Below are 13,279 nucleotides of genomic sequence, written 5' to 3' on the forward strand. Positions count from 1 at the left end.
CTTTGTACAAGTTCATAGGGGTCAAGGAATAGTAATTCCACAAGTGTTCAAGACTGTCTTCTCTGTTTTCTCCTGCAACGTAGGTTTTTGAAAAGTTGGCGGTGACACATTAAACTTTGTCTTCATCATGGTTTCACTCATCTTTCTCTTTAATTCTTTGTGGTTTATTAAAAGCCATTTTGGCAGTTCTGTTTACTATAAATGATAGTATCCCCTTTGCTGCTTTAGTGCCAAGGACAGAGTTTTGTGTATCATTGATTGCAGTAGAAAAGGACAGAGAAGCTCGTCATCTGGCCTTGCTCCTGTCCTGAGCCAAGTCAGAAAAAATGTGTCGTTGGGTTGCTTTCTTTTTTAAATATTCTGAAGCTTAGGTAATGCATAAAATATGTGAGTAGCATATAGTTCCATTTCTACCTTCATCTGCTTTCTTTTACGGTAGCTGATATCTATCCTATAGGATTTAGATATTTGAGGTTTGGAAACAAAAATTTTTCTTACCAATCATCTAGAAATATATGTCCTAGCAAAAATAACTTAAAGGATAAGGTGAATGGGAATATGAATATAGGCAATGAGAAGTAAAAAATAGACTGTGTTCCCAAGGAGTTTACTTTGGTAGTGGTGATGTCCATGAAACTATAAACCAAGGTAGAAGCCTTACAATCTAAGGATGGCCCTTTGAGAAGGTAGCATTTAGGTTGAAGTTTGCCGAGATTAAGTAGAATTTCGAAAGAAGGGGGATGGAATGGAGTCCTGAAGGACATTCAAGGTGGAGGCAATAGGAATATGCACAGAGACGCATACCAGGGATTTGTAGCATAAGATAACATGTACAAAATAGTAGAAGATTAATTGCTTTAACTTGAGAAGACAGTTTGGGCCCAGATCATAGATAGCTCCATTGGTTTATATTTTTAGATAGTAAGAAACTTTGAAAGGGTTTCAAGACATGAAAATGTTAAGGAACATAAGTAGAAAAGTTGTTCTTGTGCATTTGATCTTACCATCGTATAGATTGTTTGAAGAACAGATACCCTTAACGTAATACGGTAGTAGTTTCGGTAATAACAACAATATCGACTAGAACAAGGGTGACAACAGTAAATGGAAAGGGTGGGGCACATCCACCCTAAGTGGGATGGCCAAACAGTTTGATGGTCAAAGACCATCCTGGTTTATGCCTGTTACCATCACATAGTGATGGAAAGCTTTTACATTTAGATGTGTCGTAACTTGGACAGTGCATCTTATGGTGGCCCTGAAGATGTACTTAAGTATGTACTAATTGAGGGGAGAGAGGGATGTCGTGAGCATGAGAGAGAAGAGTATGTATTCAGATTTTAGAAGTTCTTGTGGTTATGATTTTATTAAATTTTCCTTTTTGGAAAATTAAACAACATCCTCTTGCATGAATACCACAATCAAATGTTATATGTTTAAGAATCCCAGTTGGGGACGGGGATGTTTGTTTTTTATGGATTGGTTTTCTTTTCTCTTCAGTGAGCACATTGGAGTTTTTGAATCTTCTGTAAAATGATAGATGCCAAAGAGAATAAATACACCATATTTAATCTTAATTAACATTGTTACTTATTGCTTTTTAAGGAAACTTTAATAGAATCCGTGTAGTTCGTGTAAGACATTTCCAAGTAGGAATGTAGGTAGTGGCAGTTGCGAGTATCCTGCGTGTCGGTATATCAGCACCTTTCGGTTCCCTGGTTGTTTGTATGTTTGTTGTCCTTTTCCCAGTGGAAGTAGGCGGCTGTAGGCACGCACGGCCCGTTTCAAGGCTGGGGAGCAGGTGCGGCTGTGATGTCCGCGGGCGTCTTCAGTTCTCACTGCTCTTGTGTTTTCCGTGCGCAGGCCGAGGGAGAAGACAGCCTGAAGAAGATGCAGCTGATGGAGCTCGCGATTCTGAACGGCACCTACAGGGACGCCAACGTCAAATCACGTAAGCGAGAGACTGGGGTCCAGGGCCACAGCCGTCTCCGCCCTTTCGTGCGTAGGCCTTGCTCCGCTGGGCGGTGCCGCGCATGAACACTGCTCCGGAGTGAAGAGTCGAAACACGTGTCGCTTGATAGGGCACCTGCAGTCCCGCTTTGACTGCTTTCGTGAATTGAGGACGTTCTCTTCTAATCTTCCACCAGCGTGTCTAGGTTTCGGGTTTATAAATGTTTTCGTTTTGATGAAATTTCAGCTTCCAAAGTTGAGAGTTTCAGGACGTTTCCTATTCTGTTGAGTATACATGTCAGGCTTCTAGCTTATTTTGTCACATTGGTGCAAAAGACAGAAAGTTTTCAAAACTTCTCTTTGAAAAAAAGCTGACTTGGAGCGTATCTGAAAGCAGTGACCCTTCTGTCGAATTCTGTCCTTTTACCTCGCTTGCTTGTTCCTGCAATATTTTTCTCTGTTGATTTCATATGTGAGTTCACAGAGAGCAGTAGGTGATAGTGTTTCCAACCCCACTTTTCCTTTCGATATATTTGTGCATGCTTTCATAAACTTTAAAGAGGGTTGCTTTTTTTCATTTTGAGGCGATCTAAGCTCGACATGTCTTAGGAACATAATCTCCTATTTAAATTACTGGCTTTTTATTTTTTTTTTTTTAAAGTAGAATTTTAAAGTCCTAGCCAGCTTGCCAGAGCATAGGCAGTTTAGTGGGTCGGAAGCGGTTGCTTTACAAATGCTTGGCTTTAATTTATTCACGAGAATGAGTATGTCATTAACAATCATATATTTAGGAATGGGACGTTTTACGTATTGCTTTCTCTATGAAGAAGTTAAATTCGTACAGATGCAGGAAATTTATATGAATTCGTACAGATGCAGGAAATTTGTATGAAAGTAGTTTGTTGACTAGCATAATACAGTAAAAATCCCTCTTTTAATTTGAAACTTAAGCTACTCTAGAAGTATACCAAAACTGTATTTCTGTGGACTCCCGATTGCAAAATATTTTTTAACCTCTTTTAATGCGAGTGTTTCCATGTGCTTTTGCATGTACCTTTAGTCTCATGGTATCTTAAAACCATAGATATATCGAATATATGAACTAAATGTAACCTATTTTAATGGTCGCGTTCTTTTTGTTGTTGTTTTTTATAGTGGCTTGTTAATTTTTGCACATTTATTCTTAATCACACTGGGAAAGGGGAAGCCGTTTGCATTTGATCGGTGTGCTTTGGCATTTTGTGTGATCAGCGCATGTACTAATGATTTCCTTTTATTTTTCTTCTTTCCTGCTTTTCCTTTCTTTTTCCTACTTCCCTCTCATTTTCCATATTTTATACTGCTATCTCTGTACTTCCTCCTACATTTCTTTGCTTACTGTAGCAGCCCTTGCCTTTTCTCTTGCAGCGACAGCCCAGGCTGCTCCGAGGATTATCACTGGGCCTGCGCCTGTTCTCCCACCAGCTGCCCTGCGTACTCCTACGCCAGCTGGCCCTACCATAATGCCTTTGATCAGACAAATACAGACCGCTGTCATGCCAAACGGAACTCCTCACCCAACTGCTGCAATAGTTCCTCCGGGGCCCGAGGCTGGTTTAATCTACACACCCTACGAGTACCCCTACACGTTGGCGCCAGCTACATCAATCCTTGAGTATCCTATTGAACCTAGTGGTGTATTAGGTAAGTTGTTCTCCCTGTGCGGTCAGCAGTAGTTTTCTGCATAGCATTTGTGCCTCAGACTTGGAAGTGGTTGTCTCCGTTTTAGCGAGGCGAGACAAGTTGCCATTAGGAAGACTGAAGCCTAAAGTTTGTCTTTATTTCAGCCTCTCTTAATGGTCCCCTCTTAAAATAACTGCATCTTACTAAGTTTGCTCAGATTCTCGTTGGTAACTCAGATCCACGTTAAACAGAAAATACTTTTCACGGTTGACATTGACAGTGAGGTCATTCTGAGTTGGGCCTGTCCCCTCCGTTGGCTCCGCTGCCCACAGTTAGAGTCCTTCCGTCTCAGAGATGTATTTAATTTGTCAGCTAAATTTTAAAATTCCGTGTGGGAAAATATTTTGAGGTCTTTGAAAAACTGTTGTTATTGTCTGTGTGTTTTCTAATATTTAGAAAAATATGAAAAGGACCAGGTCAACTGGTTGGATTCTTCAGGTTTCCTCAGGTTTTCTCTTTTGTTGAAGTTCTAGTTAATATTAAACATACGAGAAGCTCCTACTTTCTGTAGTACAGTATGGAATTGATGAGTAAATACCAAGTCACTGTTTTAGGATCACATTTGAGGCAGAAATTAAGATCATACTATGAACGCTTGGTTTTACATGAACAAAAAGTGGTGTACTTGAAAAAGACATTACTGATGCCTTTTTTTTATAGAGTGGATTGAAATGCCAGTCATGCCTGATATTTCAGCCCATTGACTTGCTGGATGAAGGACTAGAATACAGCAGCTGTTATAACACGACCAGTCAATGTGGGACAAACTCTTTCCGTGCTGCCCCTTTGTTTTACCAGACAGAATTTGAATACTTTTTTTTCTTGAATTGTATGTGACCTTGGTGCCGCATGCATGCTGTGGACTCGTAGGACTTTGATCTTTTAAGTTCTGGGGTTTTTTTCCAGCATTAATAATGATTTATAAAAATTTGAAAGTCTTTCATGAACCCGGACACTAAGATTTAAACTTGAAACTTCATTGTTCAATTAAAGAAAGCCACGATGCTCTGTATGTTATCTGTGTGTGTGCACGCACTCAGGTGCCTTCTGTTTCATGAGCAAATACATTTGATTGTACATGGTTTCCGTTTATCTCTAAATCGTTGTATAAAGTACCTTAGGTCAGAATTATACTATAGATAGAGCTGTTGACGAGAGGCTTGTTTTCTGTTGCACATTTCTTGAAGCATTTTTAAAATAACATGTAACATGTAACCTGTTTACGTTTTCCTTTCTGTTAACGCTCTGTCCCGCGGCCCCACGCCTGCTCCTTTAGTCTCAGAGCTCCTCTCTGCTGCACGCACAGCGTCTGTTCGAGGAGTTTGTTGCTTCCTGCAGGGCTGGCACTCTGAGCCACCAGCTGCTGTTCCAGCACTCTCGGTGCAAGATCTTGCTGATTTTGCCTCGTGCAATTATACTTGTACAAGATTAGTTTATCTAAAATGCAAGAAGGGGTGATGGACCAGTTTACTGCTTAGAAACAGCAAGAGGCACTGCAGTCTCTCATTTTAAAGCAATGTGTTTTTTGTTGTGTTGGGAAATTTTTATTTATAATACTTAATTATTAGACTGACAAAATTAAAAGCGAAATATACAGATACCTAATTGGCCTTCATAAAATGAATAATAATGAGTACTAAGTGACCAAAATCCATTCAGAGTCTTCCTTCTCGCTTTGCCACCTAAGCAGTAAAACATGACATTGACCACTTGGAGAACTGAGAAAATTATTTCAAATTGCTAAGTTATAATAAATTTGCACACAGATAACATGCATGATATATATCAAGTTTCACATCCTATGATTTTAAAATAAGCAGTGCCCTTCAAAACAGATGCAGACATGTGTGTTGGTGGTAGTGAGGAGATTGGTATTAGCATCAAGTCTTCATTGGTGACTAATTTTTAATTCCCTTCCTTTTATCTTTAGGTATGGCTTTCCCAACGAAAGGCTAAGAATTCAAGAACGGTCTTAACTGAACCCTCATCAGATCTGAATTTAACAAATGCTTAGTCTCAGCAGCCTCCGGGGGGGTGGGGGGGAGCTTAGCCTAGCAGTCAGTGACTCACTTGCACTTTTTGCACACTGATAGAAAGTAAAAGTATGTTATTAATTTGGTTTAGTCTGTAATCTTACAAAGTAACGGTGATTTATAAAGGAGTGTATAGTGTACTGACTGCTAAGGGCACTACACTGTTTGCTTTACTAATCACCTAATTCATTGCAGTTCATACTTATTGACTCAGAGTTTCGAACCACAATCTGTAGGCTGTAAGAATTGCTTTTAAACCTTTTTAAGCGATAAACTCTGGAAGTGGTCTTAAGGTTAGCAAATAATTGTCAGTATTAAGCATGGCATTATTGAAGTGGTCCTGCTGCGAGAAAGGCACTTCAGTGAATATGTGACTAGTAAAGCTGAAATATGTTTGGATCTAATAGAGTTCACGAAACACTGTACCTTGGGATTGTGAATGAACGCGTAAAACAGGTTAAGGCCAAGATGTTTGAGATGAATGCAATATTAATAGACGCATATATACGCAACATATTATGGTTACTTTTAAAACTACTGTGCCTTAACATGTTTCTTAAGAGGAAACTTTTGTAGTAAAATGAACCTTTGAAATCCATTTTGATAAACCTGCTGTTTAATGTTTGTTTTCTTTTCCCTTGTGAATGTTTTCTAACTTTGTCTTGGTAATTGCAATTTAACTAGGTGCGGTGGCTACTAAAGTTCGAAGGCACGATATGCGAGTCCATCCTTACCAAAGGATTGTGACCGCAGACCGAGGTTAGTTTAGTTCTGCAGTTCTTGTTTATAAGAAATGCGCTGGGTGTCCGTAAAATTTGCAACACCACACCTGATGGAAAAATATAACTGCTTACCTGCACACCGTGTCTTTTCTTTTTCTAAATTAATTTGTCATAGTTGACAGATTTAAGGGTTGGGATTCTTTCCTCTCCTTCTCCTCCTCTCCTCTCCTCTCCTCTCCTCTCCTCTCCTCTCCTCTCTCCTCTCTCCTCTCTCCTCTCTCCCTCTCCCCTCTCCCCTCTCCCCTCTCCCCTCTCCCCTCTCCCCTCTCCCTCCCCTCCCCTCCTTTCTTTCCCTTTCCTTTTTTTTTTGTGTTCCCTTCATATTTTAACTTATTAAATCCTATATTAGTATGTACTGTGATTTATTCCTACTAAAACATGAATTGGTCCATGTGGGGAGGTATTAAATTTTGATGTTGCCTTAATTATTTTTCAGTAATAACTTTTGCTAAAATATACCTTGTAATTGTTGTGAAATTTTGGGTTGGTTTTGCAAAATGAACTGAGCGGATGGTGCTTTAATGAGAGAAGTAAAGGAATATATGCCTCCTGTGTCCTTGTGGAGAAAACTGAAGATTTAGTTTCCATTTTCCTTTTTATTAAGATACTTGAGCCACTGTGTAAACATGAGGATATGCATGTCAAGTACTTAGCTGAAATCAAGAAAGTAAGGACTGTGAAGATAACTTTGATGCGGTTGGATTTTTTATGAATGAGAAAATCAGTTCCCTTTTATTCTTACATTCTCTTGCCAAAATGGATCCTTCGATTTTTGTCATTTGCTGCTAAAATATATTATCTGAAGGTAAACTATCTCTTGAAGGTCTATGGAGACATGAATCCAGCTTTGAATATCTTTTTTGACTAACCTGTGACTGGAAAATAAGTCTTCATTTTTCTCCTTTTCAACACTTGCAATTTGTGTCCTATATATGCCCTTGGACCCTTTTATAAATTATTTATGTTTATTGAGGAGTGTTATTTTCGGTTTATTGACATTGAATTGTTTTCTTAGTGTGTCATCACAAGGTAAGAATCTGAAGCAAGGTGGAAAAAGATCTTTGAAGAGCTTCTGTTGCACATGTATTACTTACTAATTAATTTGATCGAAGTCTCTCATACTAGTGGGAAAAGTGAGGGATTTATCCACTCCTGTCCTACACCTTCTGTGAATTTAAGAACGACCTACCTGCTTCACATGGTTCTCTTGAATACTGATGATAAACATTGGACACAACTGTTGTCCACGTCAGAATAAAATACTTTCCAAAGACAATGATGATACTTCTTTAGCATCAGACATAATTCAAAGAGCCTTGAATTGAAGACTTTTAACGTATACGTATGTTACTTAACGATTATTCAGTGAATGAAATAAATAGTCCCCAAGCTCCAAGCTCAGTGATGACCTGTGACAGTAGGACACCGTGGAGGTGTGCACTGCCCCTGTGTGCCCCCTTCTTGCAGAACGAGTCTCCTCGTGAAGGAGGACCTTGCTTTTAAAAGTCACTTTACATTGAAAGAAACCCAATAATCCCGTGAATAATCTGAAGTCTTTTTCACATTGTTAATGTCTGCAATAGTTTGAAAGAGTGTTTTTAAGTAGTTTTTCTTCTATTAACCTTTCCCTGCCTGCCCCTTTTTAGGAGGTTTCTCGTAATTTTGTTTTAACACCGTAATTATTGGTGACTCAGTGCTCCAGTGCCTTGAGATGGCAAAAACAATATTAAGAAGATTTTATAGTACTTGGAAATGACATCACATTCCATGCATGGCTCTTTTGTAGTTATATGTGTTTGTGATTAGTCTTCTCACTTTTATTGAAAATGCAATGTCAGCAAACCGAAAAGCTACCTTTTTTTTTTTTCCTTTTTTTTTTTCCTTTAAATAACAGAATACTTGTATACTGCTGTTATGATCACTGTATGCACTCATTGGGTCTAAGGGAGATGTCTGAAGTCCTTCATTTAAATTATTTTTATGATACTACTGTTTTCTCTATTTTTGAGGTTTTTTTTTTTTTTTTTTTTGAAGGGAAGATTAATATAAACATTCACTTTTAATGCAAGGAAACTCAGCCCTTGGACGCATAACCATGTAATTTTATATATGCATTTAGAGTACTGCATGGTTGACAAATATGTAGTTCTTTACTAAAAATAAACCCACTTCGACACCTATTTCAAAACTGAATTTGAAGCCTGTAAAAGACCAACTGACTTGTTAGTCATAGTGAACCATAAGTGATTTTGCACGGTGGACACACCTGTGTGTACTGTGGGAGGCCAGGACTTGGCAGAGGACGTGTTCTAGATGTTCTGGTGTACATAGAAGTGGTAGTTGGCTTTGTTTCTTCCACACAAAAAAACATAATCAGAGTTTTTCCGAGTAATGATTTTATAAAAACCATTTACATAATTTGTATAAGAAACTTAATACAATTTTAATCAAAATCTTAAGTAATATCAAAAATGCTTTAAGATTCTGTATTTTGGGAGTGACTATGAAGTGGTATGACTACATCTTGTTAAATATTTATTTTCTTCTTTAATTTTGGAATAGCAAGTTTTATTTTGAATAAAATTCCACTTATTTTTAAGAAATTCAGGGAAGATTTGGTCCCATTGAAGATACAGTATTTTTGTAGTATTTATAAACTATCCTAAATGATAGACTCTAGAAAGCATTTTTGTTACATGAAAGTAAACCAGTCCATTATATAGATTATTTCAAATAACTCTGTGAACATTATACCCACTGGGTCTCGATTTATGGAGTGGCACGGAGTCTACCTTCGCACTGAATAGTTTTTCGTTCACATCTCCTCTGCCTTAGTCACAATGGCAACAGTACAGAAAATTCTCTCAAACCTCAGAATAGAGTAGAAATAATTAAGCTGTTGAATGAGTCTTAAAAATCATACTACTGTTAAGTGGACCAAGTTTGGGGAAGCAGAATGTGACAGAGGTTGATTATAAGGAAGGAACAACTCGAGGACACTGGGCACGATAACTTTCCACTTGAGAACTACTTTGTGTTTTACTGTAATTTTTTTAATTTTTTTTTTGTTCTGTTTGTTATTTTGCAAAAGAAAATAGTATTTACAGGTGGCTTCTTTTAAAATATAAAATATAAAGCAGGAATGTATATGAAATGTCAGATTTTATTGTATTTGCAGAGTATTAGCTTTGAAATTGAATAAAGAAAGCTGTTTGTAGTTTTAAAATGCCTTATTGGTATCAATTAGAAATTTCTTCTATTTTTTGATGTACTTAGAGCTTTTTGAGTATAGAATTTTAAATGGCAGGATTTTACAGTGTTTACATGCCAGTGCATTTTATAAGTGTTCTATATGTGTAAAATAGTATTTTCAACTGGAAAGTGCTGGCTGGTGCGAAAGGCCTGGCCTTTTTCTGGTTCCCATGACGTTGCCTCCACCGCTAGACTACAGTTTAGTATTGCTTTGTATCATAAGGCCAAGAAATTCCATGTTGTTTGTAAATAGAATAATTGAAAAAGCAATAAACATTTATTGAACAAAAGAAACCTTGTTTGGCCCAGAGTTTATGTTGAACCAAATTGTTCATAGGAATTTAAATTTCCTTAGATTCATTTCTGTTGATCATCAGTTATTAATAATCACATCCATCATTAATAGTCGCTTTGATGCTTGCCTCTGAGAGAATACTAATGCTTAATAGCAGTCAGATACTGATAACTGCACTGACTGTTTCAGAATTCTGTTTATCAAACCTATTCATTGTTGTTGTTCTCCAGTTTCCTCCATTGACTGCTACTAACTATTAGTTGTTAGTTGTATTTTATTTCTATTTTTTCTTGTTAACCAGTTTTTGTTTTTGTTTTTTTTTTTGGTGGGAGTGGGCTCTCCTTCATTTGTTCAAATCATGATATGAAACTGTCATGATTTTTATTGTATTCTGTAGATGGTGTCAATCAGTTTGTCAGAATTAAACATGCTTTTTTTTTATTAGTTGTGATTAGTTTTTCATGTTGTCATTAAGCCGTCACTAGCTGAAACTAATCTCTTCTCTATCTTTTCTTTTCTTTTTTTTTTTGTTTTTTTTTTTTTGTTTGTTTTTTTGTTTTGTTTTTTTGTTTTGTTTTTTGTTTCTAACCACCCAGCCGCCACCGGCAACTAACCTATGACCTTCTGACCTCTGAACTCTTCACCCAATGATGACCTGACCATGCCTGCCTGCTGATCAGTTAACTGGTAATCGCCTTTGCTTGCCTGTCGTCAGTGCAGCGAGCTGAGGCACTTGTCCGTTCGTCTTACCATCTAACCAAACAAAAGACAAAGAAATTGTTGTCCTCCGACTCAGCTTTTGGTTTTTCTTTCTGTTTGGGTGAAAGTGGTTCTAGAACCTGCACTGAATAGTAGTAAAGCAATAAGGCCCAATTCATCCCACAGCACTGATCATCTTTTCACGTCCTACCCTAAGCGAACGGTAAGAAGGCCTCACTTCAGAAGGGGAGACAGATGGCCCTTAACTACTCAGTGACAGAGGCAGTTACTGTGAGAGACTTGTAGGAACCTTCTTCTCATAGCGAGCACAGCTCTCTGAATGTACCGTGTGATGATGCATCATGCATGGACCTTTGGTCAGGGACGCCATTGGTGAAGTGACTTCAAAAAGTATTCAAAATTTGATACGCTGTTTAGTCACTACAGTGCCCTCAAAGGGCAGAAGTTGCAGCCTTTTTTATATTGCCTGCCAAAATTGGAAGTATTAGCAGTGTGCCATGAGAGATCAGCCTGACAAGGAATTTTGAGAAGTAGTGCAAAGAACGAAAACTGCAACACTATTTTTAAAAGATAAATAATATCTGAGTTAAAATTACTGAACCTTTATTTTACAACCTCCTTTAAAAACTATACGAGAACAAGGTACATGCATTATGTGTCACATTACTGGGCAAACTGTTCAAATATTTTTTTTAAACCTCCCTGTATAGAAAAAAACAAAAATCATTAAGGATGTAAAAGCCATGCTTGCCTATTTGCTGTATACATGTAATGAAATTGTAGATAAAAGTGTAGTGCATTGAAACAAATGAACAAAAAGTAGATACTTTTACTATACAAGGGTGCTGGTGCAGAAAAAAAATATATATATTTTTGGAAATGTAGCATTTTATACTTTCAAGTGTTATAAAAAAAAAAGAAAAAGAACAAAGAAACCCTTTATTTCATTAAATGATTTTTTCTGGTGGTTGTCAAGAAACAAAAGACCAAAAGAGCCTTTTTGTCTTTCTTTTTTATTTTTTAAGTATTGGAATAAGTCTAAAGAAAAGAAAGTGCCTTATTTTCCTTCATGGTCATTTAGTCAAGTGTCTTGTAAGATCAGCTCCTCCCTCAGAATACAAGTTAATGCATGTTTACTCAGTCGCCCGCCCAGTATGTGAAAGAAGATTTGAGGGGAGACCAATGAGTTGATGGTTTGAATTATATGATTTTTGCCACGTACCTTGATACAAATTTGCCAAATCTGATACTGTGAAAAATTTGATAACTTTTCTAATGCCTGGCGAGTAAGTTTTAAAACATCATTCTTTAAAAATCATTACTGAGTGCTCTTGGTTACTGTGATATTTAAAGTTAGCCCAACAGGTTCTAAGATGAAAATTATGTGTGATCGGAACATCAATTTGCAGACAAAATTAGAACTTTATTTTATTCAGAGAAGGAGGGGTGTGCTGAATTCTTTCTTACTAAATTGGAGATAAATAGTATTCTTAGCAGACTTTTTCACAAAAAATGAATCTTTGTGATTTTCCTTCAGGATAACAGTATTTTTTAATGGCCCAAATTTAACCAGACTTCTTTCTACCCTACCCGATTACTTGGGTGGTCCGTTTCTTTGGTGGCTTTTAGTGACCCAAGCGGCCCCTCCCACCCCTCCCCCGCCCCCCCCCCACCTGTTTGTTTGTTTTCACTTTAAAAAAACTGGCATCACTGTGCATGTAAATGCTCAACTACATGTGACTTTAAGCTTCTGGTTTCTCACGAATTTCAGTTTCGTAGTTGAAACGGTTTGTGCGCAGAGCCCGACCACGTCCGAACACTTGAGTAAATCGCCCATAACTGCTCAGTATCAGATGTGGCAGATTTCAAGTGGCAGTGGATCCCCAGCTCATCGGCTCACTCCCTCCCGCATCCCTTCACAGCTTCACAGTCAAAGGTCAGCAGTGAGCTCAGTAAGCACCTTCGTGGTGACCTCCATCATCTTGTCTCACTTGGAAACCGTTTTCAGTTCATTTACTATGCAATAGACATTCATTGTTTTGTATTCAGCTAGCGTTGGTTTCATGTGCCACTGCTTTGTCTTTCTGTTACACATACAGTCATTTTGATTTATTTACGATATATGCTGTGCCATTTTGATTTTTTTTTGGTTGGTTGGTTGAATAAATTTGCGACACTCGAACACTTGAGGTGATAGTAGTTTAAAACCAGTACCAGTATTTGACCCAGTCTCATCTCAACTGTGTTACACCTGGACATTTTAGATGTTTATCAAAGGTCTTTTATGGGGAAGAAAGTAAATGTATGGGATAAATGTGTGACGTTTTTAAGTAATGTTGGCTCTGAACAAACTTTTGGAAACTTAGTTGATAAAATTTTGGATCAACTGAAAAAAAAGCATGACTTTTGAAATCTCTGAATGCCTTGGTTCTCAGTATTATCATTCTTTATTGAATTTATTTCTTATTAAAATATGTAGTTTTTAAGACTTCTTTTCTGACAGTATTATGTAATTTTTTAGCGTG

General features: G+C 37.5%; 1 protein-coding gene across 8 annotated transcripts in view; it reads left to right on the forward strand.

Annotated features, from left to right (window-relative positions):
* The window catches only part of QKI (QKI, KH domain containing RNA binding), a 154,348-nt gene extending 142,732 nt beyond the window's left edge, over nucleotides 1-11,616 (forward strand). Inside the window, exons 5-8 of one of the 8 annotated variants that reach the window (XM_030316753.1) lie at nucleotides 1,864-1,951; nucleotides 3,334-3,633; nucleotides 6,390-6,464; nucleotides 10,631-11,616. In XM_030316753.1, the coding sequence (XP_030172613.1) occupies nucleotides 1,864-1,951; nucleotides 3,334-3,633; nucleotides 6,390-6,464; nucleotides 10,631-10,647 (480 nt within the window). In that variant the 3' untranslated portion in view covers nucleotides 10,648-11,616. Of the gene's footprint in view, nucleotides 1-1,863; nucleotides 1,952-3,333; nucleotides 3,634-3,829; nucleotides 3,836-4,332; nucleotides 6,330-6,389; nucleotides 6,465-10,630 lie in introns of those variants that run through there. The other 7 variants (XM_030316751.1, XM_030316752.1, XM_030316759.1 and 4 more) reach the window with 7 other exon arrangements.
* The last annotated feature ends 1,663 nt before the right edge of the window (nucleotides 11,617-13,279 follow it).

This window comes from Lynx canadensis, chromosome B2, assembly GCF_007474595.2.
Source record: "Lynx canadensis isolate LIC74 chromosome B2, mLynCan4.pri.v2, whole genome shotgun sequence".
Taxonomy (NCBI): domain Eukaryota; kingdom Metazoa; phylum Chordata; class Mammalia; order Carnivora; family Felidae; genus Lynx; species Lynx canadensis.